Source organism: Aquarana catesbeiana, linkage group LG04 (genome assembly GCF_042186555.1).
Source record: "Aquarana catesbeiana isolate 2022-GZ linkage group LG04, ASM4218655v1, whole genome shotgun sequence".
NCBI lineage: Eukaryota > Metazoa > Chordata > Amphibia > Anura > Ranidae > Aquarana > Aquarana catesbeiana.
In genome coordinates, this window is record NC_133327.1 from 297,126,148 (window position 1) to 297,154,056 (window position 27,909).

General features: G+C 43.4%; 2 protein-coding genes across 4 annotated transcripts in view; both read left to right on the top strand.

Moving 5' to 3' along the window:
- On the top strand, nucleotides 1–13,696 carry LOC141140015 (uncharacterized). Its single transcript, XM_073626729.1, has 2 exons — nucleotides 1–350; nucleotides 13,234–13,696. Exons 1-2 carry the CDS (start codon nucleotides 312–314, stop codon nucleotides 13,327–13,329), a joined length of 135 nt encoding a protein of 44 aa, XP_073482830.1. The 5' UTR covers nucleotides 1–311; the 3' UTR covers nucleotides 13,330–13,696.
- PTP4A1 (protein tyrosine phosphatase 4A1) overlaps nucleotides 13,385–27,909 on the top strand; it is a 17,701-nt gene continuing 3,176 nt past the window's right edge. The window contains exons 1-4 of one of the 3 annotated variants that reach the window (XM_073626728.1): nucleotides 13,385–13,813; nucleotides 16,922–17,014; nucleotides 17,973–18,103; nucleotides 22,968–23,042. In XM_073626728.1, the coding sequence (XP_073482829.1) occupies nucleotides 13,709–13,813; nucleotides 16,922–17,014; nucleotides 17,973–18,103; nucleotides 22,968–23,042 (404 nt within the window). In that variant the 5' untranslated portion in view covers nucleotides 13,385–13,708. The remainder of the gene's footprint in view (nucleotides 13,814–16,921; nucleotides 17,015–17,972; nucleotides 18,104–22,967; nucleotides 23,043–27,909) is intronic. The other 2 variants (XM_073626727.1, XM_073626726.1) reach the window with 2 other exon arrangements.

Below are 27,909 nucleotides of genomic sequence, written 5' to 3' on the forward strand. Positions count from 1 at the left end.
CTCCCATCTTCCATATTATGGCCGCGAACTGAGAGGAGATTGGTGGAAGGGCTGGACACGTCATGGCTCATATATAATCTAGGTCGGGTGACGCAGGCAGACCGGCGTCGCTGTATGGTGTGCGTGCGTTGCGTCCCATGCTGTTTACTGGTTACTGAGGAGAAGTCAGAGAGAGGAGGTAGGGACCGCGTCCAAGCCGTCTGTGGAGCCCACAACACCGCACCCTAGGCACGGGAAACAGCCGTCTGCTGTATGCTACATCACCGACCGCCCGTTGGTTGCTCCAGCGATTCTTCCTAGGGACCGGCTGTATGATTAAGATACAATCTTCAATGAGTAAGCATAGCCCTGTAAGTATCGCGGCGCTGTGGTCTCAGGAGTCACTGTGTGTGTTGGTCGTGTTACGTTGTGGGGCTGCAATCTGTACGCTGCCATTTTCTGGTGTCTCGCCGGGGCCATTTTCAGCTGATAACATCTCATCCGATGCGACATGGTGATAGTGATGAAGGGGGGCACAGTCGGGATTTCCATGTCCTAGTGACTGCTGGGGGAGGTGTTGCGCACATCGCTCAGCCATTCCAGCTCAGTGCGGTGTATGGGGGATGATGGAGTGCCTGGAACATGTCAGGTCTTGTCTGGACAATCCGATCTCCTCCTGGAGGTCAGCACCTCGCCCTCACAGCCTGCTGCGGCTTCCTTCTGCCTGTTGCTTCATTTATCTGTTCTGATCACCATGGTACATACACCTATTACCGCCATTGTGTATAGGAAGGTCGTGTCTCCTAGTGGCCACATTCCACTGCTAATTAAACCTGCCTCTTGCTGCTGTTTGAGTATTCCGTGGAGCCTCTTGTCAGGATTTCAATTATTGTAGTCAGGCTGGGATTATAGGGAGAGGGGCCGCCAGGTTTTGCAATTTGGCTTGGACGGGGGACGACAAGATTTTTGCTTGGGTTGGGGAACTGTGTGAGGTGTGGGGTTTTTTTTTTTTCTTCTCCCATCAAATGGTTTTGGTGCTGAAAATTCAAGATGTACTTGTCCAATTGAGTTTTTAAAATATTTCTATTTTAATATGTAATTGTATTTGACTTTTAAATATCATGTATCATGGCTGTTATTGGCACCTTTTAACGCAAGAAAGATTCACTAAAAATGCATTCCTTTAAATTCTATGTGCTTTCGCAATTGGACCATTGCAGTTCTGTTGTGTAAATCTTGCTTGCATTTTTGGTCAGTAAAAAAAACGCACCTAGTTGAAATGCATTGAAAACACGGCAAGAATGCCTCAACGCAAGTTACTTTTTTTTTTTTTTTTGCAGTTTTTGAGTCACATGGCCTATGAAAAACACACCATAAGCACAGTAAAATCGTGTTCTCTCTCAGCAAAATAGTGATAACACCATTTTCAGCTGCTGAAATTTTCAGTACATCTCAGGTTTTGGGATCCCCCCCCCCCAAGTGCTACACTTTTTTTTTTTTTTTTTTTTTTTTTTTTTTTTTTGTTGCTTGGAAGAAACTGCTGTTTGTCCCACTTAGGAGTTGATTCACTTAGTTTTAATGGCCAGAAGAATGTGTTAAAATACCACATGTGGTAAATCAGTTAGGGTTCCCGGCGTAAAGGTGTAAGACTTCACTGCCATGTTCCTTTACGTGCAATGGAGGCGGCATGCACCCGACAGCTGATGGAAACATCAGCTCCAGTGCAGGTAAGTGTCCCATTATTAAGTCAGCAGCTGCAGTATGTGCAGCTGCTGGCTTTTAATTTTTGCAGTGGTGGGCGGACCTCCACTTTGACTCAATCAGCTCTCAGTAAGACCCCCCAAAATGTGAGTATGGCTACCCAGTCACCAAAAAGTAAGAAACCCTGAGACATTTTTTGACAAATCCTTGATATAAAAATAGTGTCCCCCTATGTAAATCCATCAATCATGACGCCTGCGCACTGCTGGCACCCAAAAACTAAGCAAAAAGGGGGGTCCACTCCTGAGGACAACTGGCCGCTGAATCTCTCCTTTGCTGTTTGACAGTTCTTATATAGGTAAGGGCGGAGTCACCTAGTGGCTTCACTCCCTCATGTTACCGACTGGTGCATGCTAGGTCGCTGACATCGCGAGGGGGTAGGACCACCAGGTGGCTCCACCCTTCCCGATATAAGAACTATCAAACTGTGAAGGAGGCATTTGGCTAGCCAGCTGTCTTTGGGAGCGGACTTTTTTATATATAAAGGAATTGTCACGGTCTTGGTATTTCTTTGGCACTTTTTTGAATGGGTAAGGGTACTACTACGCATTCAGTAGGGGGTTTCAAGTTTTCGATAAGCCCTCCACCTGCAGTCCCTGACAACCACCAACCAGGGTTGTTGAAGAGGCAGAGCCACTATTCACTATCGGCTTTTAGTGGGTAAGCTAGTGACAGCTGATGTGTCATCGGTTGTTAAGGACGCGGCAGCTGGCTTCCCGGCCCGATGCTTGGCAACCAGCTATTTGTCAGAACAGCCTGGAGGTCCCCTGACCCCCAGACTGTTTTTGACAAATACAGCTTGCGATACCACCCACAAAACCCTGGTTATCTCATGCTTTTTTTGCTCTTTGGTCTGTTTTGAATTGGACTTATGAGCTTTTTATGCGATATTTACAGACACAATTTCCTTTTTTCTGACGAATACCGCATAACTTTTTTTTTTTTTTTTTGTGAATTGGATTTTATTTACTGCATGCAATTTATGCAAATGAGTAATCTGATACCCTTATCACATGCGGTAAAGCTTTGTGATTTGACCACTGTCTTTAGGATTGTGTATTTCTAGGAGTGAGTAACTAAATTTAACAAGCTAGTGATCTGACCAGAAAGCTGCAATGTCTGTCTTTATCCCTTTTTAAATTTGAGGATAATCCACCAAAAATTATTTTTTTTTTTTTTTTTTTTTTTTTTTTTTTGTTGCGGAGGATGCCTAAAAACCTGACTTGTATCTTGTAGAGTTCTTCACGCAAGCAGTAAATGAAATTCCTGGAGGCGTTGTGGGTAGAATGCCTCCAGGAGCCATGTTTTGACTTTACAGCAGCTGCTGTTTGAAAAGGAAGAGCAATTTTTAACCACCTTTTACAATATGACTTGTGTCATATTGTGTTGACTATATATCAAATTTTCTTGCTATATTTTTTTCCTGCGAGAGTGGCATTGCCCTTTAACACGAGTCTGTTTCCTCTTAGGTCCCTTACAGACGTGTCTGTGCACAGACTCTGCTTTGCTCAGCAGGGATTGCTCCATTGATCCCTGCTGAGCAGGCGGATGACAGGTCCGTCTCTGCACACTGCAGGGGCGGACCTGTTAGAGCGCTGCTCTCCTCTATGGGGGATCAGATGAAAACGAACTGCCTGTCTTCATCCGATCCGCCGGACAGATGGGGGAAAAAATAGGGCAGGGATGTGCAATTAGTGGACCTCCAGCTGTTGCAAAACTACAAGTCCCATCATGGCTCTGCCTCTTGGTGTCATGCTTGTGGCTGTCAGTCTTGCTATGCTTCATGGGACTTGTAGTTCTGCAACAGCTGGAGGTCCGCTAATTGCATATCCCTGAAATAGGGTTTCCATCCCTCCGAATTTAGCGGATCGGATGTCAGTGGACATGTCACAGCTGGCATCCATCACTCCATAGACCTGCGTGGAGCGTCTGTTCAGGTCCACCTAAAAACTGACATGGCGAACCCCAACGGTCCGCCCTTGTGAAAGGGGCCTAATACTTTGCTCATGTTGTAGTTGGTGTATTTGCATCTTTTCAGTCACATTTGAGAAATTTCCTCTGTTTGCTCCATTGATTTACCAAAAAAAAATATTTTTTAATTTTCTATTTGGAGCAGTTTGATATAGGGATTTCCCACGAAATTTTGGCCTGCGAAACATGTCGGCCGAAAATGGCTCTTTCTGCAAAAAGCCAAAAGAATTTTTGCCAATACCGAATGGGGTGGGGGTGGGGCTCCGCCCCCGCCGCTGGTGCCGCCTATCGGGGGCTTCCTATATCGTAGAAGAGAGGAGAGCTGCTGCCTGTCTGATTACAGCGCTGGGAACATTACAGCTTTCATTTCAATAGCTGCGTGATCCCTGCTGCGTGCTGTCACAGCCCCTCCCCCTTGTCCAGGCACTTTGATAGACAGATCACCCGTCCAATGGGACGGGTGATCTGTCTATCAAAGTCCGCGGACAAGGGGGAGGGGCTGTATGTGACGGCACGCAGCGGGGAACACGCAGCTATTGAAATTAAAGCTGTAATTAAACAGGCGGTGGCGGCTCTCCTCTCCCTTCACTGGCTGCAATGGGGACACAGGCTGGCTGCATCTGACGGGCACTGGTGAGGCTGCATTGATCTTCTGTACCATGTCCCCAGTCTCTGACATCTCCTGTATAAAAATATTTCGGCACGAAAAAACCCATTCGGTGCATCCCTAGTTTTATACATTTAACTCTATAGGCAGTGTCTATTGCTCTGTAACTTGCAGTGCACAATCCTAATTGTTTTCCTCTTACCTGAATTCTCTTCAAAACACATATTTAGTAAATCAAGCCTCTGGGTCCTAGCACCCCACTACCCTAATGATCCACCTCTGCATATGCAGTGCATTCCACATACCCCATTCCAAGATGCTTTGGGGCTATCACTTTTGTCAGGCAAAGAAAAGTGCAGACTGTGCTCCCTTAACAGATTTATTTATTTTTTTTTATGGAAAATAAGATCTGTATCATAGTGCAATATCACCCAAGCAGAAAATTGCCTTTCAGTGGGCGTTCTGTACACCAACCTTCCAACTGTGTACAGAAGGCATCCAAGTTGTTTTATCTTAGGCTTCATGCACACTGGCAGCTCCTAAACTTGAGTTTAGGCACTCTTTTACCCCCCCCCCCCCCCCCAAACTCCACTCCATAAAAGCCTGTGTCCATGTACACATGGGGGTTTATTTACTAAAGGCAAATCCACTTTGCACTACAAGTGCACTTGCTGTAGATCCGTAGGGGACATGCAAGGAAAATCAAATTTTTGCTTGTACATGATTGGATGATAAAATCAGCAGAGCTTCCCCTCAATTCAGATCTTCCCTTCTGATTTTCAGTGACTGCACTTGTAGTGCAGAGTGGATTTGCTTTTAGTAAATCAACCCTATAGGCTTTTAGCAGAGTTTAGGAGCTGCCGTGTTTAGGTGAGCTTTGAAGTGGATGTAAACCCCATTCATGAAATCTGACCTGGGCACATATATCTGCAGTGTTTACTTATCTCTTTCCAAAGCCCTAAGTCCCATGTCTTTCTGCTGCTCTATTGTCAGCATGATAACTTCTGACACATGAGATAAAAGCTGGAAATTTGTGTTGGAGAGGTAACTTAATGACAAGAGATGCAGAGAGATGGTCTATTCACAGCTCTGCATGTTTCTTCATTCCTCTGCCTATGTGGAGTGGTGGTGTGCCTTTCCTCCAATCAGCTCAGTATATGCTCAGACTCACCTCCCACTGCTGAAATGTGCACTTTCTAAAGAATGTAGAAAGCGGAAGAGAGCAGATATACATGTAAAACTTATGTAGGGAGGTATGTTTAATCTCTGTATCATCCGAGGCTGTTCACTTCACTGAGTATAGGGTTTACATCCACTTTAACCTCTCTCCTGGACACAGAAGAATTGCATTTAGGATAAAACCGGTTTGGCCACCAGCCGCGGAAAAACGCATTTTACATTTTTGCTGTATTTTGCATTTTCTCACGGCCATGGTCAGGGTAGGCTAGTGTACATGTAGCCTTAGTGTTACAAAAAATGACCTTTCCTTTTCAAATTGCAACATTAAATTCCAATATGGCTTGTGTAGTAATTCTGTGTTCTATAACTTTTACTGCTATATTTTTTTCAACAAAAGGGAGTTAACCAGTATGACCCAATTGTATGCACTTTTTTTTTTTTTTTTTTATTGAACATAAACTCACTGGGGTATACGCAGATGTACATTTTATTTACAGCCTTCTGCCTATAGACATTGTTCTTAGTCTGGATCCATCTGAAAACCTGACGGATGGATACACATTGGCTCATGTGAAAGTGCCCCAGCAGTGTTTTTAGGGCTTAATAATTTTAGTGTAGTTGATTCAATCTGTGATGTCTGTTTCTTAATCCTTTTAAAGGTTCGACTTTTTTTTTTTTTTTCTCTTTAGCTGTTTGTTTTGTTTGTCCTTAACCCCCAAGCTATTGTGAGATCTCAATCTTTGAGAATATAGTAGTGCCCTGATTAAGGGTAGTCTTCTTCACATTATCACAGTCGAGTGCACACAATGGTGAGTAGAGGTTGACCGATATGGGTTTTACTTCCTCTGTTTCCCTGCAAAGGTAAAGCATAATAAGCTACTATGCATCGCATAGTAGCCCATTATGTGTCACTTACCTGAAACCGAAGCCTGCGACGTCCCCGATTTTCTCACTGGCAGGAAGCATTCATTCTTCACCCCTCTTCCTTCCGGCGGCCGCGAACTCCAGCCCTGACTGGCTGGAGTCGTGTGACGTCACTTCCGCGCATGCGTGCGGGATCTGCAAGTCACGGCATGACCCCAGCTTGAAACGGCACAGCATGTCCTTTTCAGAGTGCCCAAGCGCCAAATACATCGGCGCATGTGCAGAAGACAGCTTTGTTTGGGGACATAGTACATATCTCCTAAACCGTGTAGGTTTAGGAGATATTTCAAGCACCTACAGGTAAGCCTTAATCTAGGCTTGCCTGTAGGTGAAAGTGGTCTATAAGGGTTTACAACCACTTTAAGTGTGTCTTAAAATTTAATGGCAAAAAATACTGATTTGGTACATGTAAGCAAAGTGCCAGAAAAGGCCCTGGTGGTTTTCAGGCGCTTTAGCGCTGGAAATAGCCTCTGCAAAGCGCCTCCCATTCAAGTGTGACTTCTCACACTGGGGTGGTGCGCTTGCGGGATGTTCCAAAAAGTCCTGCAAGCAGCATCTTTGGGGCAGTTTGGGAGGGCTGTATTTGGTGCCAAAACTCCCTGCCAATTGCAATGAATAGCGCCGCAACACGGGAGTTTTTACCCCTTCCCTGGTCTTAAAAGCTTCCCACTAGCAGCCAAAAAGCACTGCTTAAACAGCCCTAAAGCGAGAGGCACTTTAGTGCTAATGTGCTCAAGGCCCCAATGTGAAAGGGGTCCAAGTGATATGAAGCAAACTCCACTGGCAATAGATCTGCGACACCTCATCAGCTTCTTGGTTAAGACTTGTATGTTGCCAGCCATACATTCTCATTCTCAAAATGTAATCTTAAAGCCTCATGCACGCTGAATTTTTTTTTTTTTTTTTAAAACGCCAGTAGCTTTAGCTGTAGAATGCTTCATTAAAAACACAAGGTTTTCTTTTCATACATCAGGGGACACAGAGCCATAGTAATTACTATGTGGGTTATAGGCCACCTTTAGGTGATGGACACTGGCTCGCCCTAAATTAAGTGCACTCCCTGTATAACCCCTCCCACTACTGGGAGTATTCAGTTTTTTCGCCAGTGTCTAAGGTGTTGGTCACGAGTAAAGATGTGCTGTGCTGAGCTCCACTGGAACAATCCTTGCTGGGGCTAGCCATGCTGACGGATCCATTCAGAGTGTCTTTTAGACCAGGTTGAATGGTACCCGGGCCTCGTATCCGAAGAAACGAGTTTTTTTGCTTGCAAATGCTTCTTTCTAGAGAGCTGGACCCTGGGATCCAGTACTTTTGATAGTTAGGCCAATAAAGTTTTACTGGCAGGGTGCTATTGCAGGTCCAGGATTGTGGGATACCTCAAGGTTCCCCTGTTCCTGAAGGCTTTACTGGGCCCACCGTGAAGGGTGAAGATTGGGTCTGATGGTTTACCACAGATAACCCTGCGGTGGGGGAAAAGGTAAGTGGAGATTTTTTTTTTTTTTTTTTTTTTTTTTGAAATTTTTCATGTAAAGTCTCCTTTAACTAAATAATGTTGTCATGCCTATGTGTCACCACTGGGGGCTGTGTTGAGCACTCACCGCCTCATGGTGGAAACAGAAACGGTGTCAGGAGCTGAACACTTCCTCCTTCTCCTCCAGCCAAAACAGCAGATCTTCTGGTAAGAAAAGGGGTGAATTGTCTCCCCGTCAGTGGCCCCTATGCTGGGATTCCCCCCTCGGGGGGGGGGGGGGGTTAAGCCCGGATTCAATTTAAAAAAAATAATAAAGAAAAAAAAAAAAATCGCTGTGGCTGCCTGGAGCCTTTTTTTTACCCCAAGTGTGGCTCTAGGTCCGAAGGTACCTGTAGTCCGCTGCTTGCGTGGGAAATCCTGTCCTTTTTGAAGGGAGGGAGAGCCGTAGGCAACGCGGGGGGGGGGGCGCGTCCTCCGACGCCAGGAACACGTGGATGAAGTGTTTAAAAGCACACTGTGTGCTACTGCAGGCTGTGGAGGGACACAAGAGCAAAGAGGTGCTTCAGGCTGGGCGTTAATAGCAGCATTATATTGCTGGACTATAACCTAGCAGTGTATGTATTCTTTTTGCTATCTCCTCTGTTTTGTACATTAAAGCTATGAGTGGAAGAGGGACCAGGAACTCCTCAAAGGGTTCTAAGGGTCCGAGTGTTTTACAACAACCTAAATCCATGTCCAAAAAAAGAATGTCATCCTCCTCTGAGAGTGATGTGGTCGGTCAGAATGAGCCATCAGGGAGGACTGGTGTTGCAGCAGCTCTGGACACTTCAGGAGGTTTTTTCTTCTACCATTTCTAGTTTGGAAAAGAAGATTGATGGTATGATCACTCTCCATAGTAGGTCCAAGCATAGCAGATCCCCATCTAGTACTCCCTTACTAAATTGGTTCGCTCAACCTTTTTGCTGCCTGTAGCGCAGTCTAGTGATGAGCCCACCTCTGGTTTGGGATCACTAAAGCCACCCCATTCGGGATGCTTTTCCTATCCATTCTTGGCTAAAAAAGCTGATGTATTCGGAATGGGAACAACCGGATAAGCTGTTTTTTCCTCCAAGGAAATTTTCTACACTATATATCCTATGGAGGAGGAATTCTATAAGAAATATGGGGGGGGGGGGTTCCAGCAATTGATGCTGCAATCGCCTCGGTGAATAAGAATCTCACTTGTCCAAAAGACAATGCACAAATGTTAAAAGATCCAACCAATAAAAAATTGGAACTTCTTTTTAAGAACAACATGTCTCTGGCAGGTTCAGTAGTGCAGCTGGTTCTTGCGGCAATTGGGGTATCTCAGTCCATAAAGGACCAGTTTGTGGAGATACTTAAGATTCTTCCTGATCAGCAGGCCCAGCAATGGGCTGGCGTATCAGATGCACTATGTTTTACGGTGGATGCTATGAAAGGTTCTATCATTCAAGCCTCACGACTTATGCTGGGACTAGTACATACTCAGAGTCCTATGCCTGAAAAATTGGTCAGCGGAAGCACCGTGTAAAAAGCTTCTAGCAAGTTTCCCTTTTCATGGTGAACGGTTCTTAGGAGACTATCTAGATAAATATATCCAAAGGATTTCTAATGGGAAAAGTTCTTTTACCGGTAAAGAAGAAATTCAAACATTTCTCCTTTTTATGCATGCTTCTTCTCCAGTGCCAGGAATGTCTGCCTCTAGGCAGTCACGGCGGCCTCCACCATCGAGCTCAAGAGGTAGACCTCAGGGGCAGTTCCAGGGCCCAAAGAGGTCTTGGGGCAGAAAGCCTGCAAAACAAAGCCTCATTATGAAGGGGCGCCCCGCTTGCGCGGGTGGGGGGAAGGCTTCTGCAGTTTTCAAGGATGTGGCAGCAACAATGTCAAGACAAATGGGTGGCTTCCTCAGTTTCTCTAGGTTACAAACGAGAGTTCCAAGAATTCCCACCTCCTCGTTATCTAAAATGGAGTCAGTCCGATCGGTTGTTTCCATTTTACTAGGAGGAGCGTGTTTGGCATCAATCGATATCAAGGATGCATATCTCCACGTACCGATATATTTCCCGCTCATCAGAAATTTCTGTGCTTCGTGGTAGAAGATCGCCGTTTTCAGTTTGGCTCTGCCATTTAGTCTAGCCACTGCACCATGGGTGTTCACAAAGATCCTGGCACCTCCCTTAGCCAGGTTAAGGGCCCAGGGCATAACGGTCCTAGCTTATTTAGACAATCTGCTTTTAATCAATCAGTTTCTGGTCTAAACCGAAATCTAATCTCAGCTGTAAGCTACCTGGAAAGCCTAGGTTGGATACTCAACCTAGAGAAGTCTTCCTTGACACCATCAAGGAGATTACAGTACTTGGGGCTAATCGTAGATACAGTGCAAAAGAAGGTATTCCTACCCCAGGCAAGAATCAGTTCCATAAAGGAACAAATTCATCTTGTCAGAACAAAGAAATCATTCCATTCGGTTGTGCATGAAATTGTTAGGGAAGATGGTGGCCTCCTTCGAGGCCATCCCTTATGCGCAGTTTCATTCAAGACTGCTACAAAAAGCCATCCTGTCGGCCTGGAACAAGAAGGTTCAGGCCTTGGACTTTCCAATGCTCTTATCCCCCCAGGTGCGTCTGAGCCTCAATTGGTGGTTCCAGATGCTTCCAAAAGGGGAAGTCTTTTTTTACCAGTATCCTGGAAAGTGGTAACATCGGATGCCAGCCTTCTAGGTTGGGGAGCAGTCCTGGAAGAAGCTTCTGTCCAGGGGAGATGGTCCAAGTCAGTGGACCTTATCCATCAACAATCTAGAGATTCGGGCAGTACGTCTGGCCCTAGAATCCTGGACGTTCAGGCTGCGGAATTGTCCTGTCAGGATTCAATCCGACAATGCCATGGCAGTGGCCTACATCAATCACCAGGGGGGCATGAGAAGTCGTGCAGCCCAAAAAGAGGTGAATCATGTTCTAGCTTGGGCAGAAAGCAACATCCCTTGTCTGTCAGCGGTTTTTATTCTGGGGATAGAATTGGCAGGCGGACTGCTTGAATCGCCAGCAGTTGTTTCCGGGAGAATGGTCTCTTCACCCCGACATCTTCCTGTCGATATGTCAGAGATGGGGTGTTCCGGACGTAGATCTGTTTGCGTCCAGATTCAACAACAAAATCGACAGCTTTGTGTCAAGGATGAAGGACCCGCTAGCGTGCGGAACAGACGCCTTGATCTTCCCATGGGATCAGTTTTCACTAATCTATGCGTTTCCTCCAGTTCTGCTACTTCCGCGCCTTCTCCGCAGGATCAAGCAGGAACGGAAAGAGGTGATTCTGGTGGCCCAGAAGATCTTGGTTTGCCGAGATCATAAAAATGGCAATAGGAGTCCCTTGGACCCTGCCATTGTGGCCAGACCTTCTTGCTCGAGGTCCGGTATTCCATCCTGCCTTACAAACGCTAAATTTAACGGTTTGGCTATTGAAACCCACATTCTAAGGAATCGTGTGTTATCTCCTTCAGTAGTGACTACTTTGGTTAATGCTAGGAAGCCGGCCTCCAGAGTCATTTATTATAGTCTGGAAGGCATATGTTTCCTGGTGTGGATCCAGAGATGAAGCTGGCTTTGAGTACTATCAAGGGCCGGGTCTCGGCCTTAGCGGTATTTTTTCAACAGCCTCTTGCTTCTCTCTGGTGTGTAGTTTTATTCAGGGAGTAACAAGAATTAATCCCCCTGTCAGGACACCTCTTAATCCTTGGGATTTGAATCTAGTCTTATCGGCTTTACAAACTCGGCCTTTTGAACCTAAACGGGAAATTCCCTTAGTTCTTTTGATAAGGAAAATAGTCTTTTTGGTCGCCATATCTTCTGCCAGAAGAGTATCGGAATTGGCGGCTCTGTCTTGTAATTTCGTCATGCATAAGGATAAGGTGGTATTGCGGCCTCATCCTGAATTTCTACTGAAAGTGGTGACAGGTTTTCATTTGAACCAGGATATTCTGCCTTCTTCCCAAAGCCTCGATCTAGGGAAGAGAAGGCACTACATTCCTTTGATGTAGTAAGAGCGGTTAAGATACATTTAAAGGCGACCGCTCAGGTTCGCAAAACAGATATTTTGTTTGTATTGCCAGAAGGTCCTAAAAGAGAACAAGCGGCATTGAAATCTACCATTTCCAAATGGATTCGTCAAGTGATTGTTTAAGCTTATGGTCTAAAGAAGAAAATTCCTCATGTCAAAGCGCATTCCACCAGGGCTGTTGGTGCCTCTTGGGCGGTGCATCACCAGGCCTCTATGGCTCAGATCTGCAAGGCCGCAACCTGGTCTTCAGTCTATACATTTACCAGATTCTATCAAATAGATGTTAAAGGTCATGAGGATATTGCCTTTGGGCGTAGTGTACTGCAGGCTGCAGTATAAGTCCTCTAGCCTCTTAATGCCCTACTTTTTTTTTTTTTTGTTTTTGTTTTTTGTTTTTTTTTTTTTTTGTTTTGTTGTCTCCCTCCCTTCAGTTGCCATTGCTATGGGACATCCCACATAGTAATTACTATGGCTCTGTGTCCCCTGATGTATGAAAACAGGATTTTTTAAAACGGCTTACCTGTAAAATCCTTTTTTCTTTGAAGTACATCCGGGGACACAGAGGTCCCTCCCTTTGGTATACACGTGTATTGCTTGGCTACAAAACTGAATACTCCCAGTAGTGGGAGGGGTTATATAGGGAGTGCACTTCTTAATTTAGGGCGTGCCAGTGTCCATCACCTGAAGGTGGCCTATAACCCACATAGTAATTACTATGGTTCTGTGTCCCGTGATGTACCTCAAAGAAAAGGATTTTACAGGTAAGCTGTTTTAAAAATCCCGTTTAGCACTTGTAATTTGACACTTGTGTGTTTAGTTTTGGGGGGGGGGGGGAATACTCCCACAAAAGCTCATGGCTCAAATGTTAACTGTTTTTTGGAATTTTTACAGCTAAAAAAACTCTTCTTAAACTCACCAATTTCTAGGCTGATAATAGCCTGTGTGCATTGACACATAGGTTAACATGCATTTACTGACTGTAGAAAAACTCATGAATCCAAAAACAGCTGTAAAAACACCCAGTGTGCATGAGGCCTAACTGTACAATCTTGCAGGTTGATGTCAACACACCATTGTTACTCTGATGAACAAGGCCCAAATGAGTTACCATTTGGATGGAAAAGTTTAGTGTTCTTTTTCCCAAAATGTGTTTGAGGTTTTGGTATTGCTTTAGATTATCTGTACTGATTTATGATCATTTTTCTTTAGCTGGGCATTAACCTGATACTAATTCCAGTTTGCTTTCTTTGTTTTTTGTCTTCAACAGCAGTTCTGTGGTGTTCTTGGTCACACATTTATGGAGTTTCTGAAGGGCAGTGGAGACTACTGCCAGGCACAGCATGACCTATATGCAGACAAGTGAACTGTAGAAGAAATTCATTACTACTCCACCAAGAAACCCCCCTAAAGAGTTGTCAACCTGTTCACGAAGTGTTGGATTTAATTTGGCAGCGCACTTTATGTAAGGGGCTGATATCTGGATGGGGTAAACCTCAGTGCACTGCATTTCTTTTGCCTCAGTATTACTGGATTGAAGATTTGCTACTTTTGGGGAGGCTCATTGCACATCCATTGCTTCCATCCATGCAAGCACTGAGAAATTTATGTGGAGTAGAGTGAAGTTGACTTCAGTTCAACATAATTTCTTTTCATATTAACTTTTTTGTTTTGGTTCGCTTTTGAGTATTGCACGTTTTTGTTTTTGTTTTTTTGTTTTTTCCTTTTTTTTTTTTTTAATAAAAATGGCACGAATGAACCGCCCAGCTCCTGTGGAGATAACCTACAAGAACATGAGGTTTCTTATTACCCACAACCCCACCAATGCAACCTTAAACAAATTCATAGAGGTAAGTTAAATCCCTTTTTTATTGGTTGTCACACTGTCTTGCAGCATGCTAACCTGTTATACAGTGAGGCATGTTAACCACTTCAGCCCCAGAAGATTTGGCTGCTCAATGACCAGGCCATTTTTTGCGATACAGCACTGTGCCACTTTGACAACTGCGGTTTTTATTTTTTGCACTATAAGACCCCTTTTCTCATTGCAGGCCTTTTTCAGGCGCTACAGCGCTAAAAATGGCGCCTGAAAAAAACGGCTCCTTTCACACTGGAGCGGTGTGCTGGCAGGGCGTCAAAGCCCTGTCAGCAGCTTCTTTGGAGCGGTGAACTCGCCGCTGCTGTGGCATTTTGTGGGCGGATTTAACCCCTTTTCTGCTGCTAGCGGCAGGTTAAAACCACCCTGCTATCGGCTGAATAGCGCCGCTAAAGCGACACTAAAAATGGCGCCGCCTTACCGCTGATGCCCTAGGCAGCTTGGTGTGAAAGGGGTCTAATCCAGAGTGACAATTTTTTGAAAATGCATCTTTTACTTTTTGCTAAAATATCCCACTTTTTTGAGAAATTTAAAAAAATGTATTCCTCAGTTTAGGCCGATATGTATTTTTGGTAAAAAAAAAATGTATAGCATTCTTATCTTTTTTTTAGAACCATTGGCAATTATACAGCGATCAGTGCTATAAAAATACACTGATTACTGTATAAATGTCACTGGCAGGGAAGGGGTTAACAATAGGGGGCAATCAAGGGGTTAACTGTGTTCCCTAGGTGTGTTCTGTCTAGGGGGGGCAAAAGAGCAATCCGTGTTCATACTTATGTATGAACACGCGATCTGTCGCCTCTCTCCTGAGAGAACTGGGATCTGTGTGTTTACACACAGATCCTGGTTCTCGCTCTGTCACAAACGATTGCAGGTGCCTGGCGGTCACTCGCATCGACTCAGGGCACACACTGCGAGCGTGCGCCCTAAGTAGCCGAGAGGCGATGCGACGTAAGGTAACGCTGATTTTTGCCTAGCCAACCTGCCACTGTAAAACTGCAGTGGCTGGTCCGGAAGGGGTTAACAAAATGTGTATCAGTACATTGTGGTGACATACATGTGTGTTGTGCTGCTTTGCAAAAATCTGTTTTACTTTAGTGGTGTGAATTAGTCCTTTAAAACAACTGTTGCTAAAAATCAAATTGTGAATCAAATGACTTCCTGGAAAGAACGTTACTACTCTGCTGAGTATAGGTCTGCTTTAATGCAGGGACCATTAAGTAAACAATTTTTACTTTGGACCAGCTTTTAGGATTCTGTTGAATAATTTTATGGATCTTATTTGCTTGTGCAGGGTCCAGCCTTGCAGCGAGCAATTGCTGCCATGTCCATTTTCTAGACTGTTGCTAAGTGGCCAAGTCAAAAAAATAGACCAAGAACCCCTTCAACCTGGATCTGTCAGGATGGAGAGCGGAGGAAGGAGCCAGTAAATCTGTAATTTACTGGCTCCTTCCTTTTCTAAATGCAGTCAGTGATCACGGTCTCTGTCCGTTCATAACTGAGCATTGTAAACTGTGCTTCAGTTTATGAATGAACCGGAGCCTCTCTCCTATCCATTCATCGTTGGTGCAGCCGAGGCTGCACAAAGAGGGACTGGAGACTCTGCCCTCAGTCCCTTTCCGTCTCAAAGGAGAGATGTCAGGGGGTCTGTTTGGATCCCTGATATCTCAGCAAAGCGCCCCCCTCAACAGGGTTGACCTAAAATAAAAGTGTTGATAGATGGATATTTAAAAGTAAGATTGTAAAAATGATAGATAAAAAAAACACACCATCCATTCCCTCCAAAAAAAATCCATTGCAAATTAAATATTACTGACAGTCCACGCCTCATCAGTGCTGCATATTGGTGCCACTGTCACGTGACAAAAGTATCCTACTTGTACTCAGTCTTAAAGTGGTATTGGTGCTACCCTTTTCAAAACCTACATTCCCCACCAATCCTGTTGGATATGGGTTTAGGTCGAAACAGGGTAGTGAGTAAAAAAAAAAAAACGCTGGCACTCCTGCTTTAACCACTTCAGCCTTGGAAGGATTTGCCCCCTTAATGACCAGGCCATGTTTTGCGATGCTGCACTGTCGCTTTAACTGACAATTGTGCAGACATGCAATGCTGTACCCAAACGATTTTTTTTTTTTTTTTTTCCCCACAAATGGCTTTCTTTTGGTGGTATTTGATCACCTCTGCAGTTATTTTTTGTGCTATAAACAAAAGACCAATTTTTAAACTTTTTTTTTTTTTTTTTTCTTCTGGTGTGTGTGTGTGTGTGTGTATATATTATATTTGGTTAAAAAAAATTGCAATAGGTGTAAATTGGTTTGCTAAAGTTATCAAGTCTACAAACTACAGGATAGATTTAAGGACTTTTTTTTTTTTGTTTGGTGATCTGATTTATAGCTGGACTGCAACATTGCAGAGGACAAATCTGACCCCAAACGACACTTTGGGGGCCAGTGACATTATTACATCAGTGCTATAAAATGCGTTATCAATGTAAAAATGGCAGGGGCTAACACTCTGAGGCGATCAAGGGGGTTATGTGTGTTCTAACTGTAGGAGGGGATGGGCTTACTGGAAAATGACAGATCACTGGGAACAGTAGCTCTGTCATGTCATCTGGCAGAATGGGGAATCGTCTTTGCATATGCAGTTCCTCGTTCTGCCTCACCGCAATCACGGGTCACTGGCGGACATGGAGTCCGCGGGGCAGGCGTCTGCTATCCTTGCAGGGACTGACTTACAGGTATGTTGGTTCGCACAGGAGAGCCATCCTGCTGCAGTATATCTGCGTGAGCTGGTCAGCAAGTGGTTAATGAACTGTCTGATTTTGGTCATTCTCACCTTGCTCACTGGGTGGTGCCAAGTTGTAGGAAGTAAACATGGGTGACAGACTAAACCAAGAAAGGGAACAAAGGGGTTAGGGGAGGGGGGACAGTAAAGGTAATGGCAGCTTATGGTACTTGGAAAGTTTAAAGAGGCACATTCTCTAACATTTCCAAGAGAAGACTCTTTTCTGAACATCTGAAAATGCTTGTTGCTTTTCTGGCTTATTTTGCTGCTACTTACTTTTATTTATTTCAGGAACTTAAAAAGTATGGTGTTACTACGGTGGTGAGAGTTTGTGAAGCTACTTATGACACTGCTTTAGTGGAAAAAGAAGGAATTCAGGTTTTGGTAAGTCTGAGAATTGATCATTTTGAGGCATTGTTGTCGGTGTTCTAATCTTTGCCCCTGAGTAGTGGTACTGTGGAACAAGGTCTTCAGTATATTTCGGCTCCTCTCCCCTGGCATTTCTTCTTTGCTTTTCTGCAGATGTTGGTTGATAAACTTACAGGATGGTAAGGACTTTACCACCAATATTATAGATATGTATAGATGGACTGCCAGTGGGATATTAAAGTGATTGTAAACAATCACCTTTGTAAAACAACCCATTCAGTTTAAAATAAAAATTAAACCAAAACTTGTGTATAGATATAAAAATTTTCATTTTTGATCACTTTACCTCTTTACTCAGCTGCGTACAAGCTGGGGGGAGAAGCAGCAGCACACTGAGATTCCCAGTGAATGTCTGTGCAGTGTGGGGCATGTCAGAACAAATCTGCTCATTGGAGAGCATAGCTAGAGAACTGACCAGTGTTCTGCTTAGTGTGGTCAGTTTTAAATAGGAAAGCAGAGGGACTGTCAGGAACACCAGGGATTTCACATACAAGAAGCAATACAAAACAGGATACTTTCTTATAAAAGTACATGCTACAGCAGGCATGTGTGACATGCACTGCTGCCTGTAAGGAAATCCTATATGCTGACTGGTTGAAATGGCAAGGGGCCTTGGGTCTGCTGACCACACCTTCTCAGCAGTCTCGCTGGATTTAGGCTGCAGTGATGTCTGCGATTTCTGGGACTGGAGTTGTAGCTAACTACAGTATGACACTGCACCAAAAGAATCAGTTCTATCTGAACAAATCTAGTACTAATAGGTGTGTGCTTATTTGACTAAAGTTGTATTTACAGACTGACTTTTAATGCAAAGCCCTCTTTATTTTATCCACAAAGTACTATTTTTTTTTATATGTATAAAGCTCTGGTCATGCTATGCTTCAGAATCTGAGTTTTTCTTCTCTTCTCAAAGGACTGGCCGTTTGATGACGGAGCCCCACCATCCAGTCAGATCGTAGATGATTGGCTAAACCTACTTAAAGCTAAATTTCGTGAAGAACCTGGCTGCTGTATTGCTGTACATTGCGTAGCTGGACTTGGAAGGTAGGCTGTGTGGGGATTCCTGGTATGTGTTAATGGAAGCACTTTGTTGGCTCTATATAAATCCTGTATAATAAAGCCTTAGTTTGTGCAGCACTTTATAATATAAAGGGAGACGATACAAAGGGGTTTGGAGGGCCCTGCTCTTGGGGGCTTAGCCTAATAGGGAGGGGTTGGTGGAACAAAGTAATGAGGGATGGACTGATGGGAGAAATAGAAGATTCAGTTATTAGCTGAAGGCAGGATAGGCTTCTCTGAATAGATGAGTTTTCAGGAATTCTATACCCATGCAGAGGATCTTTACTAATGTGTGGGTTTTTTTTGGTGTACCCCAAATCTTTTCTTTAACCACTTCAGTATCAGGCACTTTCCTGCCCAGGACAATTTTCAGCGCTGTCGCGCATTGAATGACAATTGTGCAGTCATGCAACACTGTACCCAAACAAAATTTTTATATACTTCTTCCCACAAATGGAGCTTTCTTTTGGTGGTATTTGATCACCTCTGCGGCTTTTATTTTTTGCTCTCTAAATTTTTTTTTTTTTTTTTTTAAGCAAAAAAATCTGATGGGCACTGTGGGGCACAGGCTGGCAGGTGATAGACTGCACTGGTAATCAATGTGCTGATTATCAGTGCAGACCCCCCTCTCCCCTCCGACAGGGAGAGCTGCCGATTGGCTTTCCCTGTCGGTGTGAACTGAGGAAAGCAGTTTACCAGCACTTCCTGGTTCATGCAATCAGCTGTGATTGGTCACAGATGATCATGTGGTAAGAAGCCTTTGTCGGGCTCCATACCACGATCGGCGTTGCGGTGTTGCAGACTGACACACAGCACCTTCGAGCGCCGGCTTATTATCCTGATCATATCATGATGTCCGATCAGGATAACTAAACCACTTTGCCGCTGTCATATTGCTATGACAAGCGGCAAGTGGTTAAAGTGGGAGCACAACTGTATTTACAGTACCTATAAGCTTACATACCCTGGCAGAATTTGAATTCTTGGCCCTTTTTCAGAGTATGAACGATAACACAAACCTTTATTTTGCTCATGGTCAGTGTTTGGATGAAGCAATTTATCGATCAACTGTTTACACTTTCTGTTGCCATTATGATTTAAAAAAAAAAAAAAAAAGCTACCCAAATGACTCTGATCAAAAGTTTACATACCCTGGTGATTTTGGCCTGATAACATGCACATGAGTTGAAACAAAGGGGTTTGAATGGTTATTAAAGGCAACCATCCTCACCTGTGATTTGTTTGCTGTGTGTGTATATAAAAGGTCAATGAGTTTCTGGACTGCTGACAGACCCTTGCATTTTTCATCCAGTGCTGCACTGATGTTTCTGGATTCTGAGTCATGGGAAAAGCAAAAGAATTGTCAAAGGATCTGCAGGAAAAGGTAGTTGACCTGTATAAAAAAAAGAAAGGGATATAAAGATCCAAGGAATTGAGAATGCCAATCAGCAGTGTTCAAACTCTAATCAAGAAGTGGAAAATGAGGGGTTCTGTTGAAACCAAACCACGGTCAGGTAGACCAACAAATTTCAGCCACAACTGCCAGGAAAATTGTTTGTGATGCAAAGAAAAACCCACAAATGACTTCAGGTGAAATACAGGACTCTCTGAAAACATGTGGTGTGGCTGTTTCAAGATGGCCAATAAGGATGCACTTGAAGAAAGATGGGCTGCATGGTTGAGTCGCCAGAAGAAAGCCCTTACTACACAAATGCCACAAAGTATTCTGCTTAACTCCAAACAGCACACACAAGCCTCAAACATTCTGGCACAGTCATTTGGAGTGATGAGACCAAATTTGACCTGTTTGGCCACAACCATAAATGCTACACTTGGAGAGGAGTCAACAAGGCCTATGATGATGGGTATGGAGGTGGATCGCTGATGTTTTGGGGATGTGTGAGCTACAAAGGCACAGGAAATTTGGTCAAAATTGTTGGCAAGATGAATGCAGTAATTTTATCAAATACTGGAGGAACATTTGCATTCTTCAGCCAGGAAGCTGCGTATGGGATGTACTTGGACATTCCAACATGACAATGATCCAAAACACAAGGCCAAGTCTACCTTTCATCGGCTACCGCAGAATAAAGTGAAGGTTCTGGAGTGGTCGTTGTGGTCTCCTGACCTCAAGATCATCGAGCCGCTCTGGGGAGATCTCATACGTGCAGTTCATGCAAGACAGCCCAATTTACAGGAACTGGAGGCTTTTTGCCAAGAGGAGAATGGGCAGTGTTACCATCTGAGAAGATAAAGAGCCTCATCCACAAATACCACAAGACTTCAAGCTGTCATTGCTGTTACACGGGGCAATACACGGTATTAAGAACTGGGGTATGTAAACTTTTTTGATCAGGGTCATTTGGGTAGTTTCTGTTGCCATTATGATTTCTCCCTTCTCATTGGCTTACCTCTACATAGTCTATCACCTCTTCAATCCATTATGTATGCCGCTGCCAGACTCATCCACCTTACCAATCGCTCTGTCTGCCACTCCTCTCTGTCAATCCCTCCACTGGCTTCCGCTCGGCCAAAGAATTAAATTCAAAATTCTAACTATGTACAAAGCCATCCACAATTTCGCCCCAGCTACATCACTAGCTTAGTCTATAAATACCAAACTATTCGCTCTCTTCGTTCCTCTCAAGACCTCCTGCTCTCTAGCTCCCTCGTCACCTCCTCCCATGCTCCTCTCCAATCCTATGGAATGCCCAATCTGTCCGCTTATCTCCTACTTTATTAGCTTTCAGACTATCCCTAAAAACCCTTTTCTCTTCAGAGAAGCCTATCCTACCCACACCTAACAACAACTGTATTTTCACTTTTTCCATCAGCTCATCCCCCACAGTTACCCTCCCTTCTAGATTGTAAGCTCTAACAAGCAGGGCCCTCTGAATAAACAGTTGATAAATGGCTCCAAACATTAACCATGAGTGAAAAGTTTGTGCTATCATTCATTCTCTGAAAAATGGCCAAGAAATAATAAATTCTGCCTGGGTATGTAAACTTGTGAGCACAACTGTCTCCCAAACGTGCACTGTTTAGGAGATTTACTGTACATGCAGCTGGTGACGTCACTGGCGCATGTGCTCTGAAGGAACGGTCAACCGGCTGTTTAGAGTCCTGTGCTGTAAACAGCAGCTGCGTGGGAGTGATGTCATTGTGGCTCCAGCCAGGCACACAGCTGGAGTCAGCAAACCCATAAGGAAGACCAGGTATAGATGGGCGCACCTGCAGCGGTGACAGCGTGGTGCTGGAAGGCTTCATTTCCAGGTACGTTTAACGTTATGTGCTAGTATGCGATGCATATTAACACATAACTATCTTTTTTTTTTTTTTTTTTTTTTTTTTTTTTTTTTTTTTTTTTTTTTTTTTTTTCTGTACAATACTTGTATTTACCTTTTTTGTAGGGAACTTGTGTACCCATATAGATAATTTTTGTGTGGTATGGGGTTTTTCCTCACAATTTATCAAAGGAAGTGATCCTGACATGTAAAAGCCCTTGGACTTTTTTTCCACTGTAAACTGTTTTAATAACTAATTTTGCAATCTACTAAATGCAATGGAAAAATATTTGCCTTGCATATTAGTCTTTCATTATGACTGTTCGAATGGAGTTTATAGATTGTATAGCATTTTATTCATACATCTTTTCAGGATATTGCAGATGACTAAGGCCTATTTCACATGGGTGCCTCCATGAAGTGGGATCCGTTTGATCAGTGGAGGAGCGCTCTGCTGGGGGGCTGTTTTGCTGGACAGGATCAGATGGCGTCGGGTGTCAATGGACATGTTTCTGCTGACATCCGCCACTCTCTATAAAAGATTGAAGGGTCCGATCAGGATCGCCTGAAACTGAAAGGCAGACCTGATTGGATGGCACATTTTAGAATACTGATCGCTACAACCAAATGGTCAAATATACAGCACCAATTTTTTTATCTACACATAGAGCTGGGCGATTTTCTCCAAAAAATCTTTTTTTTTTTTTTTTTTTTTTTTTTTTTTTCCCCCCAAGCCCTAACATAGTATTGAATGAGCTTCTTGTGGCAACTCCCATGCTAATGGCCTTGCTTAAACTTGTAGTGTAAACTAAACAATGACTCTAGCTTTTTGCTTTTAAATGCTGATTGCCCAGCTAATAAACATGTTTGCAGATATACCTCCATATGATGATCTCCTAGGGCTAATTTACACCAGGAACATCTTGTTTTGCCGGAAACACCAAGTTTCTTGCACCATGTTCAAAGCGCACTGGGTGTGATATATATATATATATATATATATATATATATATATATATATATATATATATATATATATATATATATATATATATATATAATATTTTTTTTGCTGTGGGTGTCAATAGAATCCTAACGATGCCTGAAATCCAGACTACTAATGCAGTGCCATGTGGTGGAGAGTGTTTTTGAAAATGTGGTGCCTGTACCACATTTGGTGTGACTTTAAGCCCATTCAAATGAGTCAGGTATGAACCGATCCTTAGGCTAAAATCTTCATTGAGTGTTTGGCACATTTTTTAGTTTGCAGCCTAAAGCTTTAGCTTTTCTTTAGAGGTGAAGTAACCATATTTGTGCTCCTAATATTGTACACTTAATGCCAGTGCTATGAAGTGACAGACTATGATTTAAAATGTTTGTCTTAAGTCTGTCTTCTACTGGTAGTGCAGCATTTATTTTAACCTGGAGTAAAATACTACTGGCACAATTAGCTGTCTGGTTTATGTCTAGAACATATACTATAATTTGCACTGCTAGTATCATAATTTTATGTGTATATTATCCTTATGCTGAAATTTTCAGTGGTGTACTTAACTCTTTTCCAGAGCGCCAGTACTTGTCGCCCTTGCACTCATTGAATGTGGGATGAAATATGAAGATGCGGTTCAATTTATAAGACAGTAAGTTTGTGGTGCTCTGCATTGTTATCCAGTTGCTCAAGCAAAAGTGCAAGGTGTCTGTTAATAAATTGTGCACTATTTTCAGACCTCATGTCAACGTTTGAAAGTAATTCTTGATGTCCAGTTTACAGCGGTGAATGCTGGTTTTGTGGGCATTAGAACACCCTGATCTATGCATTTCCTCCTTTGAAACTTCATCTCCTCATGCCGAAGAGGCAAAACAAGTGAACCTCATTGCTCAGGACTGGCCCAGGCAAATGTGGTTAACCACCCTAGTAAGACTCCTGGCAGGTGCTATGTGTTCTACAGATTTTCTGTCCCAAAGACCCATTGTCCATCGAGTCTCTAGCTTTAACAGCATTGTTCTTGAAGCCCATGTTTTGAGGGACAAGTCTGACTTTCTTTGCTGCTTAAAGCTAGTAAATATACTGTAAACATGGAAGGCATACTTCACTTGGGTTTTTTAATTATATATATATATATATATATATATATATATATATATATATTTATATTTATATTTTATTTTTATTTTTTATTTTATTTTTTTTTTTATATTTTTTTGGAGTGGGGGCACTTCCACCCCAGGAGCTTCTCAATGGGACTCCTTCTTTCTGCTGCTGTCTGTACCAGCATCTGGCTCTGAGCACCATCAAGGTGTGTGTGTGTGTGTGTGTGTGTGTGCCTTTTTTGTTTAGTGACCTATAGCCACTTGCTAGACCTTCTACAGTAGGTCTGTCATTCCCCCAGCACCCATCCACCAACTACCCCTGTTAAAACATGTATATGGTTTTCTCTAATCCCACCCTAAACTTCTTTGAAGGTGAAGACTACTGGTAGTCTTAATCACTTGCTGACTGACGTAAGTGTGTGTATTTACACGTTCTTGTCAAGAAAATTTGCAGCTGGCTTTCTTATGTGATCCCAGTGGCTCTACAGCCACATCCATTTCTTCTCTGACAGTGACTAAATCCCAGTCGATTGAGGCTTTAACAACTTCATGCAAATTGCTGTACCTGTACTTCAGTACTTTGGCGGGTTTGGCAGCGGATAGCTGCCATAACCCTGGTATTTTGGGAACGGCATGCATTTCTCTCTGGAGTTGCAGGGGGTTCCCTCAGGTTTTTAAGATCCAGCATTCCCTCGGATCCTCAAAAGACTTATTACTTCAGGCACTACATCATGTAGTGCATCAAGGAGTGATTGTAGAGGTTCCTGTACCCAAAAGGGCGTGGGGTTTTACTCAAACCTATTTACGGTTCAAAAACCAAACTGGGACACAAGGCCCATTTTGGACCTAAGATCCCTGAACCAGTATCTACTGATTCAGTTCTTTTGGATAGTCTGTCTGCTCAGTAGTGGCCTCACTCCAGATGGAGACTTTCTAGCCTCCATTGATTTAAAGGATGCATATTTACACATCTTTCAGCCTCAGAGGTTCCTGCGATTTGCAGTAGAGGAACGTCCTTTTCAGTTTGTGGCTCTACCCTTTTGGGCTTGCGACAGCTCCCTGGGTGTTCACGAAGGTCCTAGTAGCAGTACTGGGTCTTTTAAGGGCCCAAGGGATCCTGGTGCTCGGGTATCTGGACAACCTCCTGCTCTGAGATCACTCACTACAGGCTCTAGAACAGAGCGTAACATGCACAGTGCAATATTTGGAAAGCTTGGGCTGGATCATAATTACAGAAAAGTCAACCTTGAGACCAGCTCAAAGTATTTAGTTCTGATCCTAGATATGGTCCAAGCAAGAGTATTCTTGCTACCCTGAGGGATCGGGTGCCTCATAAGGGGCACCAGACAACCCTCCATTTGGCTCTGAGTCTTCTAGGGAGGATGGTATCCTCCGAGGCAGTGCCCTATGCCCAGTTCCATTCCAGCCCTCTACAACAAGACCTCTTGTTGGCTTGGGAGAGGACAAGCCCTGGATTAGCCAATGTTCTTATTTCTGGGCATGCTTAAACTGGTGGTTGCAGGATCAACACCTGCGAAAGGTAAGAGCCTTCCTCTCAGTAACTGGGAGTCTCGACTACAGATGCCAGTCTCCCAGGCTGGGGAGCGATCCTAGAAGGGCTCACAGCTCAGGGGAACTGGTCAAGAACAGATCCTGCCCATTAACATCCTGGAATTACAGGCAGCGTGTCTAGCCCTACGATCCTGGACAGCGTCGCTTCAGGGCTGCCATATCGGGGTTGTTTGACAAGGCCACTGCAGTGGCCTATATAAACCACCAGGGCGGTACCCAAAGTCGTTCAGCTCTGAAGAAGGTGAACCACATACTAGCCTGGGCAGAGGGACATGTGCCGGTTTTGTATTGGCAGTCCATATCCCAGGAGTAGAGAACTGGAAGGCAGATGGTCTCAGCCGCCAGCAGATCTGCTGAGGGAATGGTCCCTAAACCCAGGGGTGTTCCAAGAAATGTGCCAATATTGGGGATGGCCGGAGGTTGACCTACTGGCATCCAGGTTCAAGAAGCTACAGCAGTTTGCCAGAGGATCTTGTTTGGGACACAGTCGGAGCAGATGCTCTGGTAGTTTCATGGAACCAGTATTCCCTGGTTTATGCTTTCCCTCCGATCCCTCTCCTTACACATTTTGTTGCACAGGATTCGGAGAGGGCTCATCCAGTCATTCTGGTGGTCACCAGCCTGGCCCAGAAGTCCCTGGATATTGTGAGACTGACAATAGATAGGCCATGGATGCTTTCACATCGTCCGATCTACTGTCTCAGGGTCCTATATTACAGCCCAATGTACAGTCTCTAAATTTGACAGCATGGCTATTGAAGCCAGGGTGTTACAGGACTGGTGTCTACCCTAGTAAATGCTAGAAAAACTGTCACTAATATATGATTGAGAGAATTCTCTTTTCTACAGTCAGCTGTGGAGATCAAATTTTGGCTTTGAGTACAATCGGAGGGCAAGTTTTGGCCCTATCGGTATTCTTCCAAAGGCCTCTAGCCTCCCATTCACTGATCCGAACCTTTATGCAGGGGGCAACTCGTTTGCTTCCCTCCATTAGGTTACCTATGTGTTCTTGGGACTTGAACTTGGTGCTGTCTGTTACAGAAACAACCATTTGGGCCTATCAAGGAAATTCCATTAGACTTGCTGTCACACAAGCTAGCCTTCCTGATGACATCACCTCGGCTAGAAGGTTGGCGGCCCTTTTGTGCAGGGAACCATACTTGATCCTTTGCCATGACAGGGTCGTGTTATGACCTGTTCCATCCCTTTTGCCAAAAGTGGTGTCGGCCTTTCATTTAAATCAGGACATTATTTTGCCTTTTTTCTCCGCCTCATTTGGCGGAAGAGTACATTCTTTGGACGTTATTAGGGCTGCAACTAACGATTATTTTCATAATCGATTAGTTGGCCGATTATTGTGTCGTAGAATCGATTAATTGGTTAATAACCTTTAAAAGTGTGTAATTTTAGTTAATATGTAAAGTTTTAAAAAAAGGCAATTTATTCTCAAATATCACTATGCTGTGGTAAATATAAATAACCAACTATATGGTTAGGGAGCAAAATATCGAATCCACTCTGAGCATAACAGACAGAAGAGATATACTGTACATACTATTAGAGGAGATATACTCTATATACTATTAGAGGAGAGATGTACTATTAGAGGGGATATATACTATGAGGAGAGATATACTGTAAATACTATTAGAGGGGGTATACTGTATATACTATTAGAGGGGATATATACTATTAGAGGAGAGATACTGTATATACTATTAGAGGGTGAATCTGGTAAATATCATCAGACTCAGATCAAATTTTTTTTATTAAAAAAACAATGTCTTCCTTCAAAAAAAATTTAATTTTAAGAACGTTCATTCGATTTTCTAATCGTTAGTGGGGTCAAATCGACATTCGTTTTCAACCACAGTGATGGGAAAATAGAAAACTTCTTGGTCAAAGGAATTTTCAGACAGTGTATGTGGTTACATTTACATTTTTTTTTAAAAACAGAAAACATTCTTTCATTCAGCGAATGTACAAAGATTTTTCGTCTGAATATTCTCGCCTGAAAATTGATTCGTGTGGCCAGCATAAGGCTTGGACACCTATGCAGTTTGCTTTTACATTTAGTAACATAATGGGGTTAAAAAAACGAAAATTAGCCCTTTATAGTACAAAAAAAGCAGATAATCACTACTGTAAGGGGTTCATATTTTTTTACTTTAGAACTGTGAAAGTAATTTTTACAGTAGCAATATAAAGGACTCATTTTAGTTTTATGTTATGTTCATTATTTTACTGGCCGATTAATCGAAAATAGTAATCGATTAATTACATGATTGATTGTCGATTAATCGATTAGTTGTTTCAGCCCTAGACGTTGTTCGGGCAGTCAAGGTTTGTCTAGCTCTGCAGAGATCCAAGAATCAGACTCCTCTTCTTCTTTTTTTTTTTTTTTTTTTTTTGTTTTACCAAAAGGACACAAGGGGCAGGCAGCTTCCATTGCCAATTGGGTCTGTCAACTGGTCATTCAGGCCTATGGTCTGAAATGTAAAGCTCCTCTCTTTTAGGGTGAGAGCTCATTCTACCAGGAGTATAGGAAATTCCTGGGCTTTTCATCATCAGGTATCTGTGGCTCAGATTTGTAATGCTGCCACCTGGTCTTCAGTGCATACGTTCACTAAATTTTATCAAGTGGATGTTCAAGCAGCCGAGGATTTGGCTTTCGCCCGCAGTGTATTGTGGGTTGCCGTATGAAGTCTGGCTATTGTTTGGCAGGGTGTCTCCCTCCCCTCAAGGCTTTTGCTCTGAGATGTCCCAGCAGGTAATGAATTTTAGCCTAACTCTGTGTTCCATGATGTATGAAATAAAAACACTTTTTTTTTTTTTTTTTTTTTT

Bases quoted from the DNA above. Each gene is read 5' to 3' on its own strand.
- LOC141140015 (XM_073626729.1), top strand. From the start codon at position 312: ATGATTAAGATACAATCTTCAATGAGTAAGCATAGCCCT. The intron at 351-13,233 runs GTAAGTATCGCG...TGTCTTCAACAG, and splicing joins CAATGAGTAAGCATAGCCCT to CAGTTCTGTGGTGTTCTTGG.